The sequence below is a fragment of the Danio aesculapii genome, chromosome 11, assembly GCF_903798145.1.
Source record: "Danio aesculapii chromosome 11, fDanAes4.1, whole genome shotgun sequence".
NCBI lineage: Eukaryota > Metazoa > Chordata > Actinopteri > Cypriniformes > Danionidae > Danio > Danio aesculapii.
Window position 1 is genome coordinate 32,068,085 of NC_079445.1, and position 25,458 is coordinate 32,093,542.

The following is a 25,458-nucleotide window of genomic DNA, read 5'->3' on the forward strand; positions in this document are numbered from 1 at the left end:
TATAAAATGATTGCGGAGCTGTTTGTGTGCAAGTCTGGGAAAGAGATGGACAAAAAAAGGTTCTGATTTATTTCCAGTCAATCTGTGCATCTCCAATAGACCTGTCTACTTGCTGTGCACATGTATAGAACCAACTAATTATCACTCCCACACAATGACCTTTATCAACCTTTCAACCACAATAATCACTAGAGGTTTATTTGCAATTATGTTTTAAGGAAACGCAACCTTTTTATAATGAAATAGATTGTTATGGGTCGCTGACCTCAATCAGCTTGCATTCATAGAAGGACGAGGCCCTCAAGCCTGTAAATGCACTCACTCACACACTTACTCGCTCTCGCATAGTACTGGGCGCAAATGCAGTCACAACGAATGTTTGCAAGCTGCTTAGTGTGTTGTGGTAAATAAAATGAATGAAGTAGAACAAAAAATAATTGATGTTTTGATTTAAACTGATGCTTTACTTACAGTAGTTTTTTTTTTTTTGGATATTTGGCATGTTTTGTTCATTATATGTTTTCTTTGATCTTTCTGTTGACATTTAGTTAGACAATAAACAACAATAATTTTTTTAAAAATAGAAGCATATTGTCTTTGCTCCAACAGAGCTTTCTGACCCACTGCATCCATTGCTATGCATTATATTCTGCACATTCTTAATTAGTTTTACACCATATTATTATACAGACATATACATAGGCAAATTTAGTTACTATGGATACACGTTTGCTCATATGTTCATTCATATATTATACATATACATAAAATGAATCACAATATGCTTTAAAAGACAAATAAATAAAAGAAATAAAACTAAAATAAAATATAGGGGAAAAATTTAAACAAGTAATCAACTTAGTCAAACCACAAATATTAAGTTTGGAACAATTTGCTCAAAATATTGTATATCAGCACTTTGACTGCAACCTTTACTGGAGCACTTCACATCTTCTCCAATGTAAGATGATACATGAGACTCCTAATTAATTTTGATTTGAAATTGCATGGCTTCATACGCACTTTATAAAATGCTAATAAAATCTTGTGCAATGGCTATTTACTAGAGTTGAATAAACTGTTTTAATGCTGATACTTTGATTATTTAAAATATACAATATTTTAGGCCTGCCAACACAATTCTACAGCGGTCATAATTTAAATCACTTCCATTGCACTCCTTTTTCTCAATCACAACTGTTTTAAATTTCCCTCAAACATTTTGAGAGTATTGAACACACCTCATAGTTTGTGGTGGTAAATAAATGAATACACAAAGGCCCAATCCCAATTCTATTTTTTTTTTTACCCCTAGCCCTTCAAAATTTACTCCTAAGAAATGGAACAGCACTACAACACAGACGTCATCATATGTCATCGCAGTCTCTTGATATGATATCGACGATCGCGTCTGCTATAGTTATTCCAGTTGCGTTTTTTTTTTTGTGTTTGTTTTTGGTATTCATCTTCAGGAAATCACAGAAGGCAACGATATAGTGTTACCATAAGGATATAATGTGGCATCAAGCTCGTAACTGTACTGTGCGTGGCCATAATATTCTATGTAAACACAAAAAAACAAAATGAACTTCAAAGCCTACCAGACACTGTTAAAAAGTGTTTTCTAGAGTTTTCTGACGGGGTATTTGAGTTTCATCGAGTGACATATGTGAAAGTATGTTGTGCGACTACTATACAAGAGTTATTATTATGGATTATAGATGGTGTAATTTAGCTTTTTTAAAATGAGTTTTTTTATCGATTTAAAAAAAAACTCAAATGCTGTTATGAATGTATTAAAACATGTATAAACATTCTTAATAATGCCAAAAAATACAAATTTGTGCATCTTCTCTGATGTGCAGCCATGTTACCATTGTAGATGGTGTATTCATCCGTACTCCTTGGTTTCGAGTGTGGTCCTGGAAAATCTATTTCAAGGACTATCTAGCACTTCCTTTTAGCCCTACGCCTTCAAGCTAAAGAGAATTGGGACACCCCTACCCCTTCACATGAATGCGCAAAATGAGGGGTAGGAGTAAGAGGAAGGGCTAATGGGGTAGAGTTGGGATTGGGCCAAAAAGTAAATTTCTAAGAAACAAAATTCAGTATAGAAAACCAAGGATTTTTTGTTAATTAGAAAAAAACCCATAGTAATCATTTTATTCAATACGTTTAAGTGTTTGAAATAAAATTGAAATTGTCATGCTTTAAATATTTATTGCTAAATAATACATTACTTGATATTTAGTTAATTAAATGCTTAAATATTACTTTAAACCAAAAGTCTCAAACTTACTTTAACAATATTTGAAAACTACAAGTTAATGGTTTAAAGGATAGGTCTCAAGCTCAATTCCTGGAGGGCCACAGCTCTGCACAGTTTAGCTTCAACCACCTCCAACTCACGTCTGCTTAATAGTCTCTAGTAGTGATTGATTAGCTTGATTAGTTGGATCAGCTGTGTTTGATTAAGGTTGAAGATAAACCATGCAGAGCTGCGGCCTTCCAGGAATCGATTTTGAGACATATTGCTTAAAACATTAGCTTGTAGCCTTCAAATACTGTTAAAGTAAGCACTGCATTAAAATGTCATATGAAAAAAAAAATGTTGCATTACCTATGCCATAATAGTATTGTAAAGTATTGTACTGTGACCTTTTTAAAATTGTAAGTACAGACTTGGTTCTGAATTACTGGCACTTATGACACTAGAATTGAATCTTAATAACTACAATTCAATTTCAATTTGAATTGCATGTTCACTAGAGCTGAATATGGTTTTTATATACTTGACATTTTTTCAGAATAAAGCCAGACTTTTTTTTTTTTATTAGATTTAGCCCTTCATAACAATTCCGGTTTCTAAAATGAATGAACAATCTTTGCATTTCAACCAATGTTTAGTTTGAGACTCACAATTCTGCATCTGTCAAGTTTCATAAAGACTTTTGTCGCAACTTTATTTAAAACACTTCCAATTGATCAAGTTTCCATCAAGAAACATTGTAAAACAGTCCTCCATTGCCTTAGCGCTATGGAACGGTAGTGCCCATCAGTGGCCTTTCTAAGAGTGGAGGTGGTGTTAGCGGTTGAGCAGCGTCTTGGAGCGCAGGATTGAGTGACAGGAGCAGCCACTGCTGGGTAGAGAAGGAAGAGTGTGGATAACGTGGGCAGAGACGCAGTCATTAGTCACGGCAAGTACGAGTTTGGATACATGAGCATGCCAACAGAGGTGACAGGGCCAACGGTGGTAATGGATGCCTTTCCGCTCTGCGCCCTATCCACACCTATCCCAGCATTCTCCTCTCTCTCTCTCTCTCTCTCTCTCTCTCTCTCTCTCTCACTGACACAAGAAGACTGCATCACGCCTGCAAACCCATGAGTGAAATCTTAAACGGCTTTGCTGATCTATCATCTCAGGAAAGGGAAGAAAAGGAGAGCGCTTTGGGGAAAGGGAAATAAGACCGGAGGACACTAGGAACGTTACGCTCAGCATCGTATGCAGCCGTTATTGTCTTTCTCTCTCATCTCTCTTTCTTTCCTTCTCCCTCTTATCGATTTTATTGTTCTGTCTTCTGCCTTGAGATTTCCATGCCCTTTCTATCTGTTGATGGTAGTTGTAAACTGTCCACAAATGCACCCTAGTCCTTTTTTTCCTGCTCCAGTCTCTGTCAGAGATAGTGAGTTTGAGAAGTGCAGTGCGCTAGTTTGCTTTGGCACAGGACGTGTTGCTTCAGTAATCTGCGAAGTGGAATTGCCAAGAATATCTGCCAATGTCTGTCTTAGCAGTACAACAGGTTCAGATTTATAAACATGCTCATTTCTGTTTTACCGTTAATTTCTAATCTTTTCAGAAATTGGCCCATTAGGTTTTCTAATACATAATTCATGACTTCATCAGTCAGGCTTGCGTTAGGTGCTAATTTTCAAAAGATAGCTCAAAATTGCGCACAAAAGAGTGTCCGCATAAAGCACAGATGGTTATAATAACTACTTGTGTAACTATTAAGCAAAAATGGCTTATTATTATGAATCGCTTATTTAAATTTTTTTAATGTTTCGTCAAAAACACTTGATGGCTTCTGTTGAAAAGCAGGGTGGATTTTTAGATTCAGCATTAACTCAGAGCAGTAGAATTCATACATTTGATTAGAGCAATTAAATGATACATGGTTTTCACTGAATATATGTAAAAAGTGCACTAAACAATAGCTGTCACTCTGAAATTTATCACCAGAACGATTATGGTGGGAAGAAATGTGTGTTAACTGTTGTTCCTTGCTGTTGACGCTGAAATTGTGACTGCTAGTTGACACTATTCTGAACCCTTTAAATAACCCTTGACAAATGTCTGGTTATGGAAAAGGCTATAATGTTAAAAACTTAATGTGCGCAAATCATTGACAACTTTCTATATGTAACAAAAGTGCAACACTGGCCAATAGAAATGAAACCTTTTAAATTAGTTGAGCATTCAGTCAATTTCTGTAATCTTTTTTTCCTCTATCATTTTCATTTTATTTGTATAACTCAATGTAGATAAAAAAAAAAAAAAAGTATTCAACACGTCACCATTTCTCTCAGAATACCTGTTACTACAGGTGCTGTTGACTTGAGATTTTCACCAGATGATAACAACCAAAGAAATCCAAATATGCTAAGAAAACAATATTATCAAATGAAGGTGTAATAAAATGAAATTGAACGCATGAAGAAAGGGAGGTGTAGAAAGGCAGTGAAAGCCCAGACAGCAGCTGAAATCTCAGTCTTTCAGCAACCCTCTGAACCCTCTGCCCTTCATCATTGTAATTTTATTATGCGCTGCTTCAGTCCAACATATACATTATCAGGATGATGAAGATGAAACTGGGTGGACATTTCAGCAAGACAATGATTCAAAAACAGCCAAGGAAACTCAAATGCTTTCAGAGAAAGAAAATCAAGCTGTGGAATGGTCCAGCCAATATAAAATAAACAAAATAAGCCAATAAAAATGTGCCTTTACCAGAAATTAATTTAAAACATTTAACATTTAATGGCTCCTACAGTCATGTTACACAATAAAAAAAACAAAAATGTTGCATTAAAAAAAAGCTTTGATATTTAGGGGTTGAAGACACACGCCTTGCATTCCTTTCACCTTTATTCCTTTCAGATATTTAAAACATTGAAGTATTCAATGTATACAAATCAGTTTTTGTCATTTTCATCTCCTTTCGCTCTTCTTTATGTCATAAGACGCTGGAAGGATGTATCTGTTTGATGGATTCACGAGTAGACACTGACTTCCTGCGGTTTCATTTATTTGCAGTTACAAAAAGAACAGGTGTTAGGCATGGTTTGATTCATCATTTGAAACCGAAGGATGCAAGATTGCTCATCTCTGCTACGTTTACAACCTCACTCTCCTGTAATATTTTCTTTTGAGCAGAAATATGTAGAATTCATTATATGAATTGTTTATCCAATTGTTTTCAGTTACAATGCTCATTAAGCAAGTTAAAACACTGAAGGACTTAAGTTCACTTGTGTGTTCTTTGCATTTTCAGGAGGATATGAATCTTAATGAGGAGAAGAAAGCACCACTAAGAGAGAAGGACTTAAACACGAAAAGAGAGATGGTTCTTCAGTACGTCGTCACAGCTGCAAAAACCGTAAGTCAAAGAATGATTACAGACATATAACCTAAAACCCAGACAGGTTGAACAGCCAATGTTTGATTGCTTTTCTGACTATCCATAATGGATTTCCTGCACTAACTCAGATGCTGAATAAGACAGACACACTGTTTTGACCTAAAGAGCATAAGGGCAGACGACTCCAATCAGTTCTTCGGAACTTGTGTCTGACATGGCAGGATCTTTTGCAGAACCACCACAGTGACACCGTGTGTCTGTGTTCAACTGTTGTCATATGCTGACTTTGTGTAAGTCTGTTATTGTACTGGTGGGTTTGCCCTGATAAAAATATCTGTAACTGCAGGCCTTATATGAGGACATTGACAGGCTAAAGACTGTATTTATCGCAGATGATTGCCCTCATTTTAGGAAGTCTCTTTTGTTCTCTTGTCCTGAGGTGAGAGGAAGGCGTTGAGTCTCCTCGTGTATACTTATGAACTCATATTGCTGTAGTAGAAGATGGCAAGATGTGATTTTGCATAATCTGCCACCATTTTGCTTTTCTTCAAATAATCCATATTTTTATGCTAGAATTTTAAGGGAAGATGAAATCATTTGGAGAAATAAAGAGATAGAATTGTTGCACCAAAATGGTGACAAATGCTTATTTTGCAGTGTAGAATATTAAATCAATTCAAGTTTATTTGTATAGAGCTTTTCACAATAGTTATTGTTTCAAAGCAGCTTTACAAATGGTGCACATTATTAAAAATATATCATTAATATAAATGCTATGCTTGAGAACCTCTTTTTGTTTTCATAAAAAAGTTTGACTTTAGTAATGCCAATACAATTATTCTTTAATTGATAAGCAATTCCGTGCAAATGTCAACCTTGCCATGAAAAAAATTAAGTTCTTTCAATTTTTGGGTCGTATTGAATGTTACAGTCCTGTAGAAATACTCAAAAATGTCTCGGTCAATGTTTTCAAACAATTATATTTAATTTACCAAAGTCATAAAAGTGGCAATTTCACATCTGTCACTTGCATAACGAAGCTTTTTCCTCAAAAATGCAAAAATGTTAAATTAAAATAAAACTCAATCTTTTTGTTCTACTAAGACTTATTAAGCTCTTATTCTTTTGATTTGATTTTCTTATTCTTTTGAATTTGTTGGGTTGTGCAGTGTAATTCACAGAATTATTACAATGTATGTTGTATACTGTTAACTCTCATACTTCACGTCCATAACGCATGTTTATTTTCCTCATTTAAAATATAAAAAAAATGTTTACAGATTGCTATTTTTCTGTTCCCATAACTCTGTGGTTAGTTGTTTTGGAAAATATAAAGAGTTGTTTCAATATAATGTTAATATATACTTTCTCTGTGTGTTTGTTTTGAGTTTTTACTGCAAATGTCACATCCACAATGCTGGAATTGCTCTGATACAAATGGTTTGAGAAGGCAATTTTTAATATACCTAATTCTGATTAACTTGCTGCTTGATTTAATTAAATAAAGTTAGTTGGTTTGGTAAAATAATAGAAAAATGCATTAGGTGTTCATCAGGAAAGTGAATGCAGGGATGGGAAAATACATTGAAATGTATTTTAAAGTATAATATCAAATACATCAATTTTAAGTTTATCAAAATTAAGTACAAATACGGTAGCCACAAACATATCAAAATAAACTGCTGTATTTTGTATTTTGAAAACACAACAAAATACTTTTAAAATGGAGCATGAAATTTCTTCAAAGACCTTTCATCAATAGGCCCATTATATCAGTTCCTTCACCAGCTGATTCAGTGAAAACAATGATAGCTACAGCTTTTCTCTGCAACCTCACTTTCCTATGGGAGGAAGTTGTGTCCTAGTGGTTAGTGAGTTGGAATTGGCTACAGTAGTTGTAACCCAAAGGTTGCTGGTTCAATTCCTGGTTATGGCAGATGGGGTAGTGACTCAAGGCACTAAACCTCTTGATTCTTGGGTGCTGGAAGCAATAGCTGCCCACTAAAGCTAGAATAAAACCATAGTTGGCTCACTTACATGATTAGGTATTCAAAGATAATTTAACTTGTGTTTCTCTTTGATGCATGCATTTTGTACAACTTTTATATAGAAAATCGTGTCGTGAAGATGATATATTGGTTTAAACAAATCAGTTTTCAGTTCCCAAGCTTAGGCAAATAACCATGGAATTTTAAAATCAGATGTCATCATATACTGTAGACTTCTTGCAAAGTATTTTATGTATTTTACAAAAAATACAAGAATACAAGTATTTTGATACAAAATATTAAGCCATTTTCATCAACCCTATCAAATACAAATTACTATTTTGTATTTTAAATACAAATTTGAAATACTTGAATCATAAATATTGCCTATCCCTGAACAAATGTGCAAATTTATTTCCTAGTAGATTTAGTACAGTACATGCCTGGTTGAATCTTCATTTGATTGTTTTTTTTTGAGCTGTCAGTCATGATACTTGGGGGATGATTTGTATGTTTTAAGTCCCAGTGTGTTGGCAAGACAGGTTGACATACAAGTTTAAAAAAAAAGTGTGTTCAACAAATCCTCTATTTCTTCCACTGCGTAACATGGCTTCAAACAAGTGGAAAGTCTACATGCAGGATTCAGGCAAGGTGAATACATTTAAAAAAAAAAATTCTTTACCAAAATTAATTCCCCAATCTAATCCTCTTGTCGGTTAGCTTTGCCTTCGTTTACAGGGCCTGCAAACGATAGAAGAGAAACAAGAACAAGAGATTTTAATTATAATGCCATTCCTCTCTTTCCACTGAGAATTTAATTATTTTGGAGTGCTTGGAGATTTCAGGATGATTCAATTTGGATTGTATTTGCTATTTGGAGTGGCTGGTCGGGAGCTGTGGTTTTTCTCCAATCAGCTGGAGTCTCTTTCTGCATTTGTAGTGCTGAAACTCATAGACCTTGCACAATCATGATTAAACTCACAATGTATTGAATTTTCTCCTAAAAAAAGAAGACCTTAAAGATAACCCAGCATTTTTCCTCCAGATAAATAATGATGCTCCTGAGTTAAATTATGCTGGTGGTCTTTTGAAGTCAATAAATGTGTTTTACAGAAATCAAGGCTTTTGAATAGGAATATGGTTAAGCTAGGGTTGTTTGATATTGTAAAAAAAACCCTGATATTGCAACATATATATTTTTCTCTGATATCTATTGCGAAATCAAGTGTAATTTCACCAGATTAAATTAATGGCTCTATTTGGATGAATTCATAACCTAATGAAAATAGTTCATAATTTTACATTCATTGGGATGATTTTACAGGGGAATGCATCTACATAAAATATAATAAAACAACCACAAGCATTGATAAATACAGATACAAATGGAAGTTCAGGCAAAAATTAAATAATCAAATGTAAAATAACACTTCATTGCATTTATATATAAATGCAATCACTCTTTTTTTTTTATAGTCATAAACATTATAATGTCTTATGCCTGGATTCTTTAAACTGGCTAGAAATACTCGCTCAGAAACAGACATGCAAACACATGCAAATGAGAAACAATGTAGTAACTTTGATTAAACTTTGCAATATCTCCAACAAATCATGCATGTTTTCAACTGTGGAAACTAGAATCCTGACTCCACATTGCAGATCCTGGAATGTGACTGTTTGTGACATCCCGCAATGTGACACATTGCGATTTCAAGGGTAAAACGATATATTGTGCAGCTATAGGTTAAGCATTTGCAGAAGTGTTTGCCTTCCCATGTTATTTTTAGTCATGTGTAAAAGAAAATCGTAACATGGTTATCTATAGGGTTTCACAAAATACATTTTTGCCTCGCCACTAATTCCTCATTCACTCTACGAGCGACTCGCAGCAGCGAATCGACAAGATTCAAGAAAAGAGTGAGCAACTTCCGGCGACCTCAGTCCACGCGAGCGACAATGATTGTTGCCGACCAGGTGGATGTGTTGAGCGATACGACAAAGTTGGGAATACTTCAACTTTATGCAAATAAAGAGCCACTTTCTTGAGGGACAGCCAATAGGAGAACCAGGAGAGCTCACGTGATCATCTCTCAGCTCCTGAGGAGGCCGGTTGTATTCTTCGTGCTGTAGACCACGCAGAGCGACAGGAAGCTACAAAATCGCTTCTAGTGTGAAGGAGGCATAATTAACACTCACTAACCCTAATATACCCCAGGTTCAGGTGAATCAGAAACCTGTCTAAGGGGCCGATCACACCGAATGTGTTGAGATGCGCCTTTTTGCGAGCGTTTTAACTGCCTGCCGCGTCTCGCATTTTTGCCGTTACGCGCTGTGAGCTCGCAGTTGAAAAAGTCAACCCTTTTAATTCTTTAATCAAATGAAAGCAGAGGCGGGGTTTCCATTGAGGTGACTGCAGTGTTTGTCTTGTCAAGACAACTACGGAGACTTTTGAAGATGGAGGACAGACTGCTGTTTTGAGTTATCCGGTGCTGACTCACAAATCTTGAATTTCACAATATTATTAAATATTAAAATTATACCAACACTCTCGCACAATACCCTGCTAATTCAGTCATTGCCTAGCAACATAAAAGGTGCACCGCACTGCTTTTTTTTCTTGTCACCAAAAAAATCAGTGTGGTGCGCCTTGCGTTTTTAGAATGGGGAAAAAAAAAGCGTTCGGTGTGATTGGCCCCTCCTCTCCTGACACTTCAGACTGCCTCTTCATGCAAGCAACCCACCAACCAACAGACTTTGAAAACATGCAGTTTTGCACAAAATTTTCTTTTGGGTTTTACATAAAGTTCATTTCAAAATTGAATCTGTTAGATAGAACAGGCAGTGATGTATTAGTGTTTTCGAAATTTCCCTTTTCATGCTCAAATAAGGTTCTTTTCACACCACCTTGACTAGTTTGATGGATGGACATTACTTTAAATGTGGGAAACGTCCTGGAATTTCTCTCTCACTCATATACTCGCCTGCTCATGCCCTCCTTCATCTCTAAGTCTCTCCATCTCTTGTCTTCTGACATTCAGGCCTGCTTGTTTACCCCCTGTCCGTGTTCTTGACGAATAATTGCCTCTCAGTGAAGCCTTTCCTGTTGGCGCTGCTCCTTCGTCTCGCCTGGTAATTGAAACTATAGATTCTGGCATAGGCTCCTCTCCCTCTCTCTGTTAATAACATTCACCTTTTAAAACATTCACCTTGCCATTGCCAGCCTAGAGTCTGGGTATAATTACTTTTTGCTGTACAAGAAATAGATGGTCATCGTCAAAGCTTTTGCTCTTTTGGCAATTGATGCGTTGTCATTAGGTCTTGTTTAGTGCTCATTAAGTGATATTAAAAGACCTGGAAGCAACAAATCTCAGATGTTCTAATATGGATAACACATGCTTGGGATGGCCTGCAGTGTGTGGCATTCACAATACTTTTTAAATTCCAGCTAAAATGTCTGATTATGAATTTAGATTAACATTATTGATTTGCAATTGGAAATTAAAGATAGTGTTAAAGTTGGTACATATTTATTGGTGCATGGATGCAGGGTTGGATAAAATGGATGAATGGATAGCAGGAACAGATGGATGGAACAGTAGACTGGTAGATGGGCAAACAGTTAGACTGATAGATGGATGGATCAACAGATGAATGGGCAAATGGATGGATGGAATGACAGATGGACTGATAATTAGGTTGGATGGATAGAAGAATGGACAAATGAGTGAATAGGTGGATGGACTGATCTGCAGACAGATGGTCAGATTGACATGGACTGATAGATGGTTGAAAGATGGTGGATTGACAAGGGATAAAAAGATAGATGCATGCATAGATTAGTTGATGAATGGGAAGACTGAATTAGGGATGGATGGATAGATGGACGAACGGATGGATGGACGGACTGACGGAGGGACGGACGGACGGATGGATGGACTGATGGAGGGAGGGACGGACGGACTGGTGGATGAACAGACAGACAGATGGATGTACGGACAGACGGATAGATGGACGGACAGATGAATGGATGGATGGATGAATGGACTGACGGATGGACTGACTGATGGGAGACAGCTAGACGGACGGATACACGAATAGATGAATGGACGGTGGGATGGATGGATTGATGGATGGATGTACAGACGGATGGATGTATGGACAGACGGACGAACGGATGGACAGATGAACAAACGAATAGATGGACGAATGGAATGACGGACGGACGGATGGGTGGATAGATGGACGGACGGACAGATGGATGAATGAACAGATGGATGAATGGACAGACGGACAGATAGATGCACGGATGGATGGTTGGATAGATGGATAGACAAGATGAATAAACACACATCCCGGTGGCTACACAGACACATTTCTTTGTTTCGCAATTTAGTGAATATTTCTGCCAATTCAAGATCCCAGTTCCTCTTCCGTGTGATGAATTCAGACTTTTAAGCTCTTAATTTTGCACAAGCACTGTGATAGTACTATATAAGCCAGCTGCTTCTGAGACCAGTAAGCATTATGCATAGCAGCCTGTACCTCTGCCTTCATACCATGAGGATGGTTGGCACTGATTATTGAAATGGTGGATGGTGAGGACACAATATCAGCATGAGCTAATGGAGGCTGTTGACTCATCGTGTACTGATAGCTAATGAATGGAGACAGACTGCACACATAACCGAGACACCCTCGGACCAACACTTGTCCCTTAATTAGTCACAGTATATGTCCATTAGTGACAAAGACCAACCACATTTGAGCTGTGAATGTATAAACGATAAGACACAGCAAGAGGGTGAACTCTGAACATGTTTTCATTACCATCATCATAATCCATACCTCCACAATTTATGAACCAGGGCTCACGTGAGTGTCACGTATTTAGAGAAATGCTACTGAAAGTAATGAATCTACTAGAATACGTGGGTCCTCATCTGCCTCGCTGGATAATGCCTTGGATGGTAATTACAAATATTAACCTAAATCTAACCCCTCCATTCTGCTTCCTCAAAATATCGCACAATTGTTGGCCATGAAGTAATTATTGGGTTTTAATACTTGTGTGTTGATGGGACTGACAAATATATCCCACGTTCACAGTTTTGCCCTTTTGTTCTGCTCCAGATATGTACTCTTCAATCGCTTGATTGTGAAAAGAAATAATAGCGGTTGGCAAAGTTACATGCTGGAAAACTAGCTGTATTTCGACTGTGCACAAAATTTTGTCATGGCACCAGGGGATCGACATTTCATCAGTCTTATATGGTGACCAATTAATCAAATTCCTTGTTTTGTCAAGTTTAATTAACACATTTATTTATTAACACAATATATTAACACATTTATTGCATTTTAAATCAACACTAATCAAAACTTCTAAAAAATAAATGTAAAATCTGCATGCACTCACCGGACCTTCAAGCAGGACAGAGTTTAAAATATGGACACATTTCTTACGAAAACACATCACTTCGCTACTTTATTGCAGTACTTGAAAAAGCCAGTACATCTTTTAAAGTAACTTTGATTGGGTAGAAGAATGTTAACTAGGATGCTTTAAGGGTGATTCCATCCGCGCCCTTGCCTGTCTGTTCATCTGTAGCGTCTACATGTCCTTCTGTCCATCCAACTTTGTCAGTCAATCAGTCTGTCTTTCCGATCACTTACTGGTCTATCCATGCATCTGTTTGTTTCCTGTTTGTCCATCCCGCATCTGACCATGATTCAATCATAAGCAAATTTACATTTTTGGATGAACTAGCCCTTTTTTTGCACCAAATGGCATTTTTGATTGTACTGCATGTGTGTGCTTGCAAGTAAGGTTTAATGATTGACAGCACTAATAAACCACACCGAGTATCTGTATTGTGTTGTGAAATCAGAATAATTGGGAGTCGTAGTTACCGAATAATAAGGGTTTAAGCAGCCTAGTGTCTCGTTCACTTTCTTCCTCATTAGCATGTCTAATATTGTTGCTACAAGCCATGCATTTTATGGCTTAGTAACTGCTGTGAAAACTGCTGTAGGATCTATACAAATTTTTTTAAAATATTGAATGACTAAGATCTAAAACCATCACAAAACCTGTGTCAGCAGCAAAGAAGATGAGGTGTTGAACACAGAATAGTGGGAGTAAAGATAAAGTACGATATTTCATCTAACTTTGGTTAAAGATTAAAATTAGAGGCTTAAAAAACTTTAAGTTAGGGCTGCACTAATAATAATAATAATAATAATAATAATAATAATAATAATAATAATAATAGTGATTTGATTTATTTATTTTCGAACAAAGTATCATACACAAAATATCATTAACAAAAAATACATCTCAACATGGTCGAAAATGGAGTGGGATGAAGCACAAGCTTATTATTTTCCCACCCCATTACCACATACATCATTCGTCTATTACTTAAACTTATTTCTTCCTTTACTTATCTCCTCCTTTCACATGAACACATTCTATCCTTTTGGCATATCCGACAAACTATATGTTTGGTTCCATCTGCACCCCTACACCTTGTAACATAAACCCAGAGAAAAAAACAAAGTACAGACAAAAAAACCTAGTACTGCAAATAGCCATTAATTAAAATTTCATCATACCTTTCTCTTTTTCTACCTTTTCAATCACCTTCATCGTTATATTTCTTTAATAATATATATTTATATAACTTTTTAAATTGATTAATATCCTGACATTGTTTGAGAGTCAGATCTAGACTGTTCCATAGTTTTACACCACAGACAGACATGCACAAACTTTTCAAAGTTGTTCTTGTTTTCAACCTCCTAAAATTTAGTTCTTCTCTCAGATTATATCCCGCTTGTCGTTCTTCGAAAAACGTTTGTATGCATTTTGGAAGTAGTTTATTTCTATCTTTAAACATAAATTGTGCTGTTTTAAATTTAACCAAATCATTGAACTTAAGTATCTTTAATTTAAATGATGATGATGTAGGTAGTAATAAATAATAATTAATATTAATAATAATAATAATAATAATAAAGCAATTTCATAACTTTTTATAAAAGAATGTCCAGAATGTTCCAGTTTGTATTTTTAACAGTGTCTAAAATGTTGTATTATTAGCACTTACTGTTAGACTCTTTATGGTAAATTGTGTAGTTTATTTCTGGTTGCTTTAGATGAAATAATTTGCTAAATGAATATGATAATTCTTAAATATTTTTATTATAAATAATTGTTCTATCTTATTTCAATAGTTGTATTTGCATAGTATAAGAACAACTGAAATATAAGAAAGAGCAACTGAAAAAATCTACTGAAATATTGGGGTTTACTCTTTATTTTAGAGGGTTGCTGACAAAACAATTGAATGCTGTATGTTGGTTGCTTCTGAAGCAGTGCATCATGGACTGCATGTGAAAGTTGTCACTGTGCTGTTGAAAGAGTTTTTATGGTGGTTGCAGGGTGATTTGGCAACAAAGGTATTCAAAGCTGAAGGTCACTGTTTTATTTTTTCTGACCATTTGAAGACCTGAAGGTGAACATATGACGTTGGTCATAATTCAATTTTGAAAAAAATGCGCCTCTAAAAAGATTGTAGTTATTGAAAAAGACCATTGTGTTTTGACCTTATCACACCATCACTTGGTGCATAACCTTGGCCAGCCTTTTACAAAGAACTTTGAATAAATAAATAAATAACCTGCAATAATGTTTTGTCAAACGCGTGTTGCTAGCTTGACCATGTAGCTTTTTATATAAATCAAAGATCAAAAATCTCTTGGGAGGGGAATCCAGATACATATAAATAAAAGAAGACCATAATTAATTTAAAACATTATATTTCTTCTCAACCACTTTCCTCAGTATGAAGACATTTTATGATAATTGTTCTCTTTTACAATATCATGCCATTCACCTACAGATGAAGGGTCTTCCTTAAGCCATTTCTTTGTAATGGCCTTTTGACTCATTATTAGCAGTGTAGCTTTTTTAGCAACTGTACACTACCTGACAAAAGTCCTGTGGCCTATCCAAGTTTTAGGAACAACAAATAATAACTGGACGTCTAGTTGATCATTTGGTATCAGAGGTGGCTTATATGAAAGTGAAAGGCCTCTAGATTATGCTTATCTAGAGGGCACAGGACACCCAGAGTTCATTAAGATTCTTTGGATTCATCATCAATGCCTCTTTCATCATCTTACCCCAGACATGCTCAATAATGTTCATATCTGGTGACTGGGCTGCCCAATCCTGTAGCTGAAGTATGAGAAGGAGTGCTATCCTGCTGAATAATTTGCATTCTCCTGTGATTTGCAATGTAATGGGCAGCACAAATGTCTTGATTCCTCAGGCTGTTTTTGTTGCCATCCACTCTGCAGATCTCTCGCACGCCCCCATACTGAGTGTAACCCCAAACCATGATTTTTCCTTCAAGTTTCACAGAATCTTTTTGTGAGAATATTGGGTCCATGCTGGTTTTAATAGGTCTTCTGCAGTATTTGTGACAGCTGGGATGCAGTTCAACAGGAAAATCTACCTTCTGCCACGTTTCCAGATGATCAACTAGAAGTCAAGCTATTATTTATTGCTCTTACAACTGGGATTGGCAACAAGACTTTTGTCAGGTAGAGTAAAGCAAACAAATCACAGTAAATCAAAAGCTTTGTTCATTTACAGGCACGACAAAACAGCACTCTTTAACTTGAAATACAAAAAGTACTCTCAACTAAATCACAGAGTCTTTGTCACAGGTTGACTGTGGCCCTTTTTAGATGGTAATGCTATCTTGCTTTAGGTGACATCCAGCATGGATAAAAGAGCAGAGTGAAAATGGAGAAAATTAAAAAAGCAAAACAATTAAGACTTGAGGTAATGAATAGGGTTAGTTTTAAGATCCATGCATAATGTGTATGTGTGTTCTAGTCTGCACGTTTCCCCTAGATTCATTAAAATACAGGGACAGGCACGCTGAGCTGATCTCCGTTCCAAGGACAGCGCTACCATTAGGCAGTCACAACATTCATCAGTCAAATTAGGAATGTTTTATTCAGCATAGAGAGAAAATGGAAATTCACAGACTCTTCTAAAGGTTATGTAAATAGCCAACAGTGTGCTCTCGGCACTGACAGCAATGCCCACTCATTTATTAACTGGTTAATTAGTTCTTTTTTCCCCCCTTTTGCTTTTAATGGCCTGGCAGCTGTGCAGCATGGGGGTATCCCTGGAAGATCTCCTAAAGAAACATGAAAATAGACATGGTGTACCTTTTTGCTTCACAATGCAGATACTCTATGCAGAAAAGGGAGGGTGTTAAAAGCTGAAAATTGACTGAAATTTTCTTATTGTAGTGTTCTAAACTTGTATGTGTTTTTGTTACCAAGGATAGAACAGAGGGTTGGCAATACTGACTGTTCTTTGTTTATATGATGTAGTTTAAGGATTTTTTTTTTTTTACAGTGTTTTGGTTTATTTAAACTAACATTTTTTGATTAATTTAGATTTAATATTAGGATACATATTTAAATGAGAACATCTATTCAATTCAATTCACCTTTATTTGTATAGCGCTTATACAATGTAGATTGTGTCAAAGCAGCTTCACATAAAGGGTCATAGTAAATAGGAACAGTGTAGTTCAGTTTGTAGTGTTTAAGTTATGTTCAGTTTAGCTCAGTTCAGTGTGGTTTAATAATCACTACTGAGAGTCCAAATACTGAAGAGCAAATCCAACGATGCGCAGCTCTATAGATCCCGAACCATGCAAGCCAGTGGCGACAGCGGAGAGGGAAAAAAAACTTCACTAATGGCGAAAGTAAAGAAAAAAACCTTGAGAGAAACCAGGCTCAGTTGGGCATGATCATTTTAATTTCTCCGCTGGCCAAACGTCTTGTGCAGAGCTGCAGTTTCAGTGGCGGAGGCTGGAAGCTGGCCTCAGCGAAAACTCGTCTGTCTCTGGAGCGTCACAGGAATCAGTCTCATGTTCTCCACTCCTCCATGACCACCACAGTAGCTGCTCAGGATACGGCCTGGTCCAGGATATGGAAACCTTAGGATCATCTCGTCGTTGATCTTGGATCGAATCAGTGACTCTGCATAGTCTGAGGGCCTCGGGAAGAGTATCCCCAGGTGAAAATGGAGAATAAAGAAAGTAATTAGCGTAGCTGCTGCTTTATCTCTAATAAAATGGTCACAATATAGTATGGTTATGTTAACGCAAACAGACTTCTTTAGTCTGAAAGACCCAATGACTGATTATGATCTTTGGACAGATTCATTCATTCATTTATTCATTCATTTAATCATTTTCATCCACTTTTCCGGGTTGCGGGGGCAGCAGTCTTAGGACAACCCCAGACTTCCCTCTTCCCAGACACTTCTTTCATGTCCTCCGGGGGGAAGTTCTCAGGCCAGCCAAGAGACATAGTCCCTCCAGCGTGTCCTTTGTTTTCTCCGAGGCCTCCTCCTGGTGGGACATGCCTGGGAACACCTCCTTGCGTAGGCGTCCAGGAGGCATCCGAAACCGATGCCTGAGCCACCTCGGCTGGCTTCTCTCGATGTGGAGGAGCAGCAGCTCTTCGAGCTTTTCTCAGGTGACAGAGTTCCTCGCCCTATTTATAGGGGTGTGCCCTGCCACCCTGTGAAGGAAGCTCATTTTGTCCGCTTGTATCCGAAATCTTGTCCTTTCGGTCATGACCATAGGTGAGAGTAAGAATGTAAATTGAGAACTTTGCCTTTCGGCTCAGCTCCTTTACCACCTTCGACCAGTTTGGACAGTCTAATAGTTTTTTCCTATGATTTTTACATGGCAGATTAAAACACAGTAGATGTGCTCTTTCCCCATGTGCAGATCTGTTGTCCTCTTGCAAAAGTGTTTTACTGTGCGTGGAAAACATTACTGGTGTGATAAATTCTGTTTGTCATAGAATTGATAAAGCCATGCTTGTGTATATTTTAGCTTTTTATAGTCACATTTAGGGCTGCACAGTATTGGAAACATCTAACATTTATATATTTTTATTCTGCAATAATTATTCTATATATTGCGATATGAATACAATTTCACTAAATGAGTTTAATATTTATTTGGAAAACAGATAATTTTAGATGGTTTGGGACGATTCTGTATAGGACTGCATAAAATATAATAATCTACAAGCATAGAGAAATTCAATAAAGAAAGATATAGAAATAAAATAAACAGCATTTTATTGTTTTCAGAGGAGTCAACCTGCATTCAGTTATACATTAATTGAAGAATTAAATGTAAAATAATACTGCGTAGTCTTCGTTTTGTAAACTGTTCAATGAAATTAATCATTATTAAAATGTCTAAGTTGCAATTTCTTAAACCTGAATGCTTTTAAATCTCACTGAGTCACAGGCCTTAAAACACTTGCGAAATGATAAATTATAATCCAGACTTAACTTTGCGTATCCTCGAAATGATAACATTGCGATAACTATGCTGAAATCATATATTGTGCAGCTCTAGTCACATTCACATTATCTATTCTTTAAACTGATTTTTTATTATTTTTTATTTATTTTTTATTCTTTAAACTGACATTTTACTAGGCTGCTCATAACCTGGAGCACTGGAAACATGATGATTTTTGAATGTAATGGAATTTCTTCTATTAAATATCTCACTAATAGTGTGCAAGTAAAGGAATACTAGTGGATTTGTGTGAGGTAAAAATGAAAGAAGTGCAAAATACTGCATCTGACTTGAAAACTAGCCTATGCTAGTCATGTCCCTATCAAATAACAACTAACCGAAGCCGCACCACTTTTGTTGTTTAACTTTTTAGCAAATTAATAGACTCTCTTCTCCACTTCCTTTGCATGACAATTGTTTTGTGTAAAAAAAAAAAAAAAAAAATTGTTATGTTGAATAAAAAATGTACACATGGAACTAAGTATTCAACACATCACCATTTTTCTCAGAAAACATATTACTAAAGGTGTTATTGATTTGAAATCTTAGCTCCGGTTGTTGGTAATAGGCATGGGACGATTACCGTATTCAAGGTATACCGCGGGATGGATAAGTCAAGGTTTTAAAACCGCCAAAATTTTCTGTTACTAAGGATTTTATTTCCTTTTTTTTGTTTTTTAGGACAACAGTATCTCCAGCAGAAAAAAATATTCAAAGATGCCGTTTTAAACTGTAAAGAAATCTGTGTTTTTGAAACAAATCAAGACATGAATCTTGAGGCTTGTAATTTTCATTAAAAAAATTAATGTGGTCATTAAAAATAATGAGCATATTTTGTTTAAAAAATTGATATTCTGGATTTATTATAAAATATTAAGAAGATTTCGCTAATATAACTAAGATTTTAATTTTACTTATTTTTTTTAGGCAAACTAGTGCAATTATTAAGCTTAATTTGAGAAACCAGTTAAGCTAATAATATTGAGGAAAGATGGCTTCACGTTAATTTTAAGAAAATTCACTCAATTATGTGGATTTGATTGAGATGTTTGCATTTGAATCTCAACAACGGCAGTGATCAGACGATATTTTGAAGGAGCAGATCAACAGCGAGCATGTTAAGAGGTAAGCATTTTATCATTTACAGTTTATCATTTTATTGTCTTAAGTAGCCTAAGCACTTTCAGGAAAGACACATGCTGTTCAAACTTGTTCAGGAGCTTAGTTTTTGCCATATGATGTATATAAGGATACACGGGTATTTTTAACCACCCATTCCTATTTGAAATTGATTTGCTTCAATGTTCATTCTGAATTATATAATGAAGTTGAACAAATTATTTGCATCGTAATATTTAACAGCAACGATCAGGCAACAGTTAAGCAGACGAAGAACAGTGAGCTTGTTAAGTGGTAAATCTAAGCTAAGCTAAGTTAGCTAGCTATTCAATGGGGTTTATGCACAGCTAGTGCTTTTCCATTTCATAAGGTTCCTTTTACAGCATTGCTGATGTAATGTAATGAACTGTTTATATATAATACTGTACATAAATACTAATATTTGTTTGCTTCATTTTTCAGTTTAATGATGAAAACGTTTGCAGAGTTTTCCCACTAAAGAGGAGCAGTTTATTGAGGCAGATTTTGATAAAGAGAATGGGTGCCATACATCAGGTATTTTTAATAATGTTATTTGTGTATTATTATTATTATTATTATTATTATTATTATTATTACTAATTTCTACACTTTTTAGCATCAGACCTCACATTAAATCAGGGATGAATCGAGAGATGTCGTCCTCTGTTGCTGGTCTATCTGTATGAATAAGAGGAAGAGCTCATCCAGTAGTGCAATGTAAGTGTCTCAAACTGTTTCAGATATTTACGATCTTCAGAAAACTGCATTTTATATTTTTGCATGCTTACAAAAAAAATATAGCTCAAGCATTACACTGTTGAATGCACTATTCCTTGTATAAACATGGTTTGTTTTTATAAATGTCTGTACACTAGTATACATTTAAACACCCTGTCCATTATAAGTCAAAATACTTGTGTATTTGTGTCAGTCAGCAATATCTACTCAAACATTATGAAGAATTACTGTTCACAGATATAAAAAGAAATGGTTTATTTCATTAATATATTTCCTTAATGTGTTTTAGTAAACCTTAAACATTTGAAATGTACAACTGCATAATCTCAATATAATAAACGTAAATGTTTATTTTACAGTGTGGGAATGCACAGAGAATTGCTGTCTGTCAGAGGGATGACCAACCATGAGGACTTCTGCATTGTCTTGGAGGATAAGTGAGTCATGGCTAGCCTGGAAAATCTAGAATCGCTGAACTGGATTTATACAAATATTCCACAAATTAAAATCACTTACAAAGAAACGAATATTAAGTTTGCAATACACAAATTCTGTCAAATATTGTCTAAAATGTGACTATTCCTACAAAGGAAAGTTGACAGGTCAGTTTTTTCCATAACATGGATAAAGGAATTTTTATCAGAGATTAACCTTGCTGTAAATTTTACATAGATTTGTTTAACATATTGTACCATTTTGTTATCAGTGTAACATGTAATAAAATGATATTTGGCCTAAATGTATTGTGTATGTATTTCATTATACATTAAATATTTGACATTTTATGAATGAGTAATTTTCATTAATTAATTTGAGTAAATGGTGATTTATTTGCATATATTATAAAAGCACATTCCACTAATAATATTAAAATCATCACCTATCACTTAAAAAACTAGTCATTTTCACATGATTCTTTCAAGTGGTTTTCGTTAAAAAAATAAATATGAGTAAATGGTGGTGGATTAGCTTAAATTATAAAAGCACATTCCGCTAATAATATTAAAATCTTCATTTATCACTCAAAACATTTAGTAATTTTCACATGATTCATTCAAGTGGTTTTTGCTAAAAAAATCAAGTCTTGAAATTTACTTAAAAATAATACGTGCAATAGTGTTACCACAATTTTTTTTAGTAAATAGCACATAAGATTTTTTACAGTTTTACATTTGAATTATTAGCCTGACATGCTTTCTGTTCCAAAATATTGTCAAAGTCTTTCAAAAAATAAAATATATTGTTTTCAAAGGGGAAAAAGTTTTTATTTTTTACCCAGACTTTTGAAAAGAATATATTTTAGAGCAGTAATCACGATTCTTTGATACTGTGAAACCGTGATATTTTTATACAAGGTTATCATAAAGTTAGAATCTTATACCGGCCCATGCCTAGTTGCTAACAACCAAAGAAATTCACATATGTAAAGAAAACAAATCTAATTAGTTTACAAATGAAGTTATGTTTAATAAAATGAAAAGACCCAGGGAAAAAAAAAGTATTGAACACATGAAGAAAGGGAGGTGTAGAAAGCATGAGCGTGTGCATATCTGGCCCTAAGTCAGACTTATTCATCACGTGTGTCTTTCTCCTGTATAAATCTGTCTATATATGGAGATGAGAATATGAATATTTGTCATCTGGTACCTTCAGCTATTCTGAGCTTTGTCATGTTCTATAGAAAAACACCACCTACGATTGTTCCTGTAAAGTTCTATTCATCATTATAATCTGAAGCATATGTTCCTCTGTGAGTATTGTTTCTCTCAGCCTTTGTTTTTCTCCCGCTACTTTAGTCTCCGACCACAAACACACAACATCCCACATCTCATACCAAGTTGGTGATGCAGTTTTTCAGTAGGAGCTGCCAGTGGTGATGAAGATGGATACAGTGAGCACAGGTGTGAATAATCGTCTACACAGATGTAGCATAGCTTGGTGCTCTGTACAAATACACCACTTCCAGAGAAGTCAGCGTGTCTGATGCAGGAGACAGAACTTTGCACCTTGGTTTACCTTATATATTCAGTATTTGTGGAAAAACGACTGTGAATGTAAATATTGATTGAATTTTGTAAAGAGGCCAACAAAATAGTGAATTATGTTTTTTATGTTTTATGTAATGCCTAGCCTTGTTTCAGCCAATTTTCCGCATTTCCATTCTAAAGCTGAGATAGGCTTGAGTTATTTTAGGATAGTTTCTACTCTGTTGTTGAAGGAAACCTTTGAGTTTCTTTCACACTCACATTTCTGTAGTTGTACATAGGGATGCAACGATTATAGATTTTGGTTGTACAATTATAGTCTGACCAATATACCTGATTTCATGGTTATCGTAATTATTATGCATTCATTCATTTCAAAACACTACTAGTTTAAAAAATCACATGAAAACTTATATTTTAAAATGTTATTTATTGCTGCTCAGTAACCACATAATACAACACAAAATAATAATAAACGAACAATAGTCGATTTATATTTGCTCTTAAAATATTAAAACATAAATATTAAACAAAAGTAATCAATTTACACTGAAAATAAATGACAGAACAATGAATAAATAAATAAAAAAAATAGGAAAAAAATTGTATTTGTCTAATGTAAATCTAGAATTTAATCATTTAAGTATTTCCCTTTTAAAGAGAAGAAATGTAGTCAAGGGCTGCTGAACCTGTATTAAAGGAACTTTTGATTAACTACTGTTACAATATTGTTTGGTATTTTCATTTTGTATTTAGTTTCCCTTTTTGGACCAGAGTAGAAATGAGTATATTCCATACAAAGTATGAAGCTGATCGGTCAGTACTTGTCACATGGCTTGCGGCAGATGTTTTCGACTAGGCATGGGATGATAACTGTTTTCAAGGCTTACCGTGGTTTGGAAAAGTCAATGTTTTATAACCGCTAAAATTTTCTGTTATACTATTCCTAAGATATATGTATTTTATTTATTTTTTAAATGTTTTTTTATGTGTTGTAAAGAAATCTGTTTTTGAAACTAATGAAGAAAGCAGAAGTCAATTATTTAGCCTGACAAGTTTGCTGCTCCAAAATATTATAAATGTTTTCTAAAATAAAATGTATTTTGTTCAATGGGGGAAAAAGATTTTTTTTTTTACCCAGACATTTAAAAATATCTTATTTTAGAGCATTAATCACAATACCTTGAAACCGTGATATTTTTATCCAAGGTTATCCGGCCAATGCCTATTTTAAACTAGGTTCTCCTGGAAAGCACAAGCGTGCAAAAGATGCAATATGTGAATGGCCCTTAGATAATAGCCCCATCCATAGGTAATCCAGTGTGTGTGCTTATTACCCTCCATCTACAAGCTCAGAACTTTAAACTAGCATACAGTTGGCATAACTTTGATTAGTTGAAGCAGTTTTTGTTCTGTACAGAAACGCAGTGTTGAGAAGCACTTTAACCATGACTAATTAAAGTGCGGTTGATGGTGAAATTGGTTAATTGTTTCATCCCTAGTCGTAGATTATTATTGTAGTTGGTGAATGACCCAACCTTAATTTTTTATTTTTCCACAACCCCACAAATGTAATCGTCTGTTTAATTAATTAATTAATGATTTATATATTTGATTGGTAATTGTAGTATTGTAACAAATTGGGTAAAAGTAAGTTAGCATAACTGATTTAAATTACTTCTGTTCAATTATAATAATTTTTTTGTGGCCACTGAAAATTATTTTCTTACAATTAAAGCACGTAGCCTGAGTTTAATGTGACTTTTCAGCAGTAAATGCAGACCTGAAAAACTATGCAAATGTACATGCTTCTGTTAACACACAGACACGTATGCAGGTAAACACAAAGCTAAAATAGGTGAATAAAACCAAATTACAAATGTAATTTCTTGAAATTCATTAATCTGTCTCTACCTGTCCTTTATATGGACCCATCATTCAATATTTATCCTGACCAGCCATTACAGATTCATTTATTTTATTCATTTTTAGACTAATTTAATATTAATGATTTCATGCTTAACATTTCTCCGCATATCACTTCACTAATTTAACTAACTTTTGTATGCGCTTTCCTTACCATATCTCTCTAACCTCTGTCCAGTTTCTTACTCTTGAAAACACCCAATTAGCTTCCTTAGTGTAAAATACTACATGTGTGTTCAGTTCTCTAACAGTGACAGGAATTAATTGGCAGTGATTTTAATGGGCAAGCTAAAAAAGCACATTGCCTGCTCATCAACTCTGCTGAACCCGCTTTCATTTTACAGGGACTCTCTACTGTGCTTCTTACTTCCACCATTTCTCTTGAAAGTGTGGTTGTTCAAACCTGAGGCTATAGCTGTTCTTGTTTGATTTTGGCCTCAGTCTGCATCCAATAACTACTTCTTTTTAACATTTTGTACCTCACACTGTGTACTGCTGAGGGTCATTTAATCTTCTGAAATATCCAGCCTTGGATTTATCCACACATTCATCTCTGTCTATGAATCCTGAACACTTTGCAATACACTTATCAGCATCACCATGCTTTATATCGCAC

General features: G+C 35.1%; 1 protein-coding gene across 3 annotated transcripts in view; it reads left to right on the forward strand.

Annotated features, from left to right (window-relative positions):
- The window catches only part of diaph3 (diaphanous-related formin 3), a 475,404-nt gene that overhangs the window by 42,451 nt on the left and 407,495 nt on the right, over positions 1-25,458 (forward strand). For 2 of the 3 annotated variants that reach the window (XM_056468166.1, XM_056468167.1), the window contains one exon: positions 5,553-5,657. In XM_056468166.1, the coding sequence (XP_056324141.1) occupies positions 5,553-5,657 (105 nt within the window). Of the gene's footprint in view, positions 1-3,396; positions 3,501-5,552; positions 5,658-25,458 lie in introns of those variants that run through there. The other variant, XM_056468168.1, reaches the window with a different exon arrangement.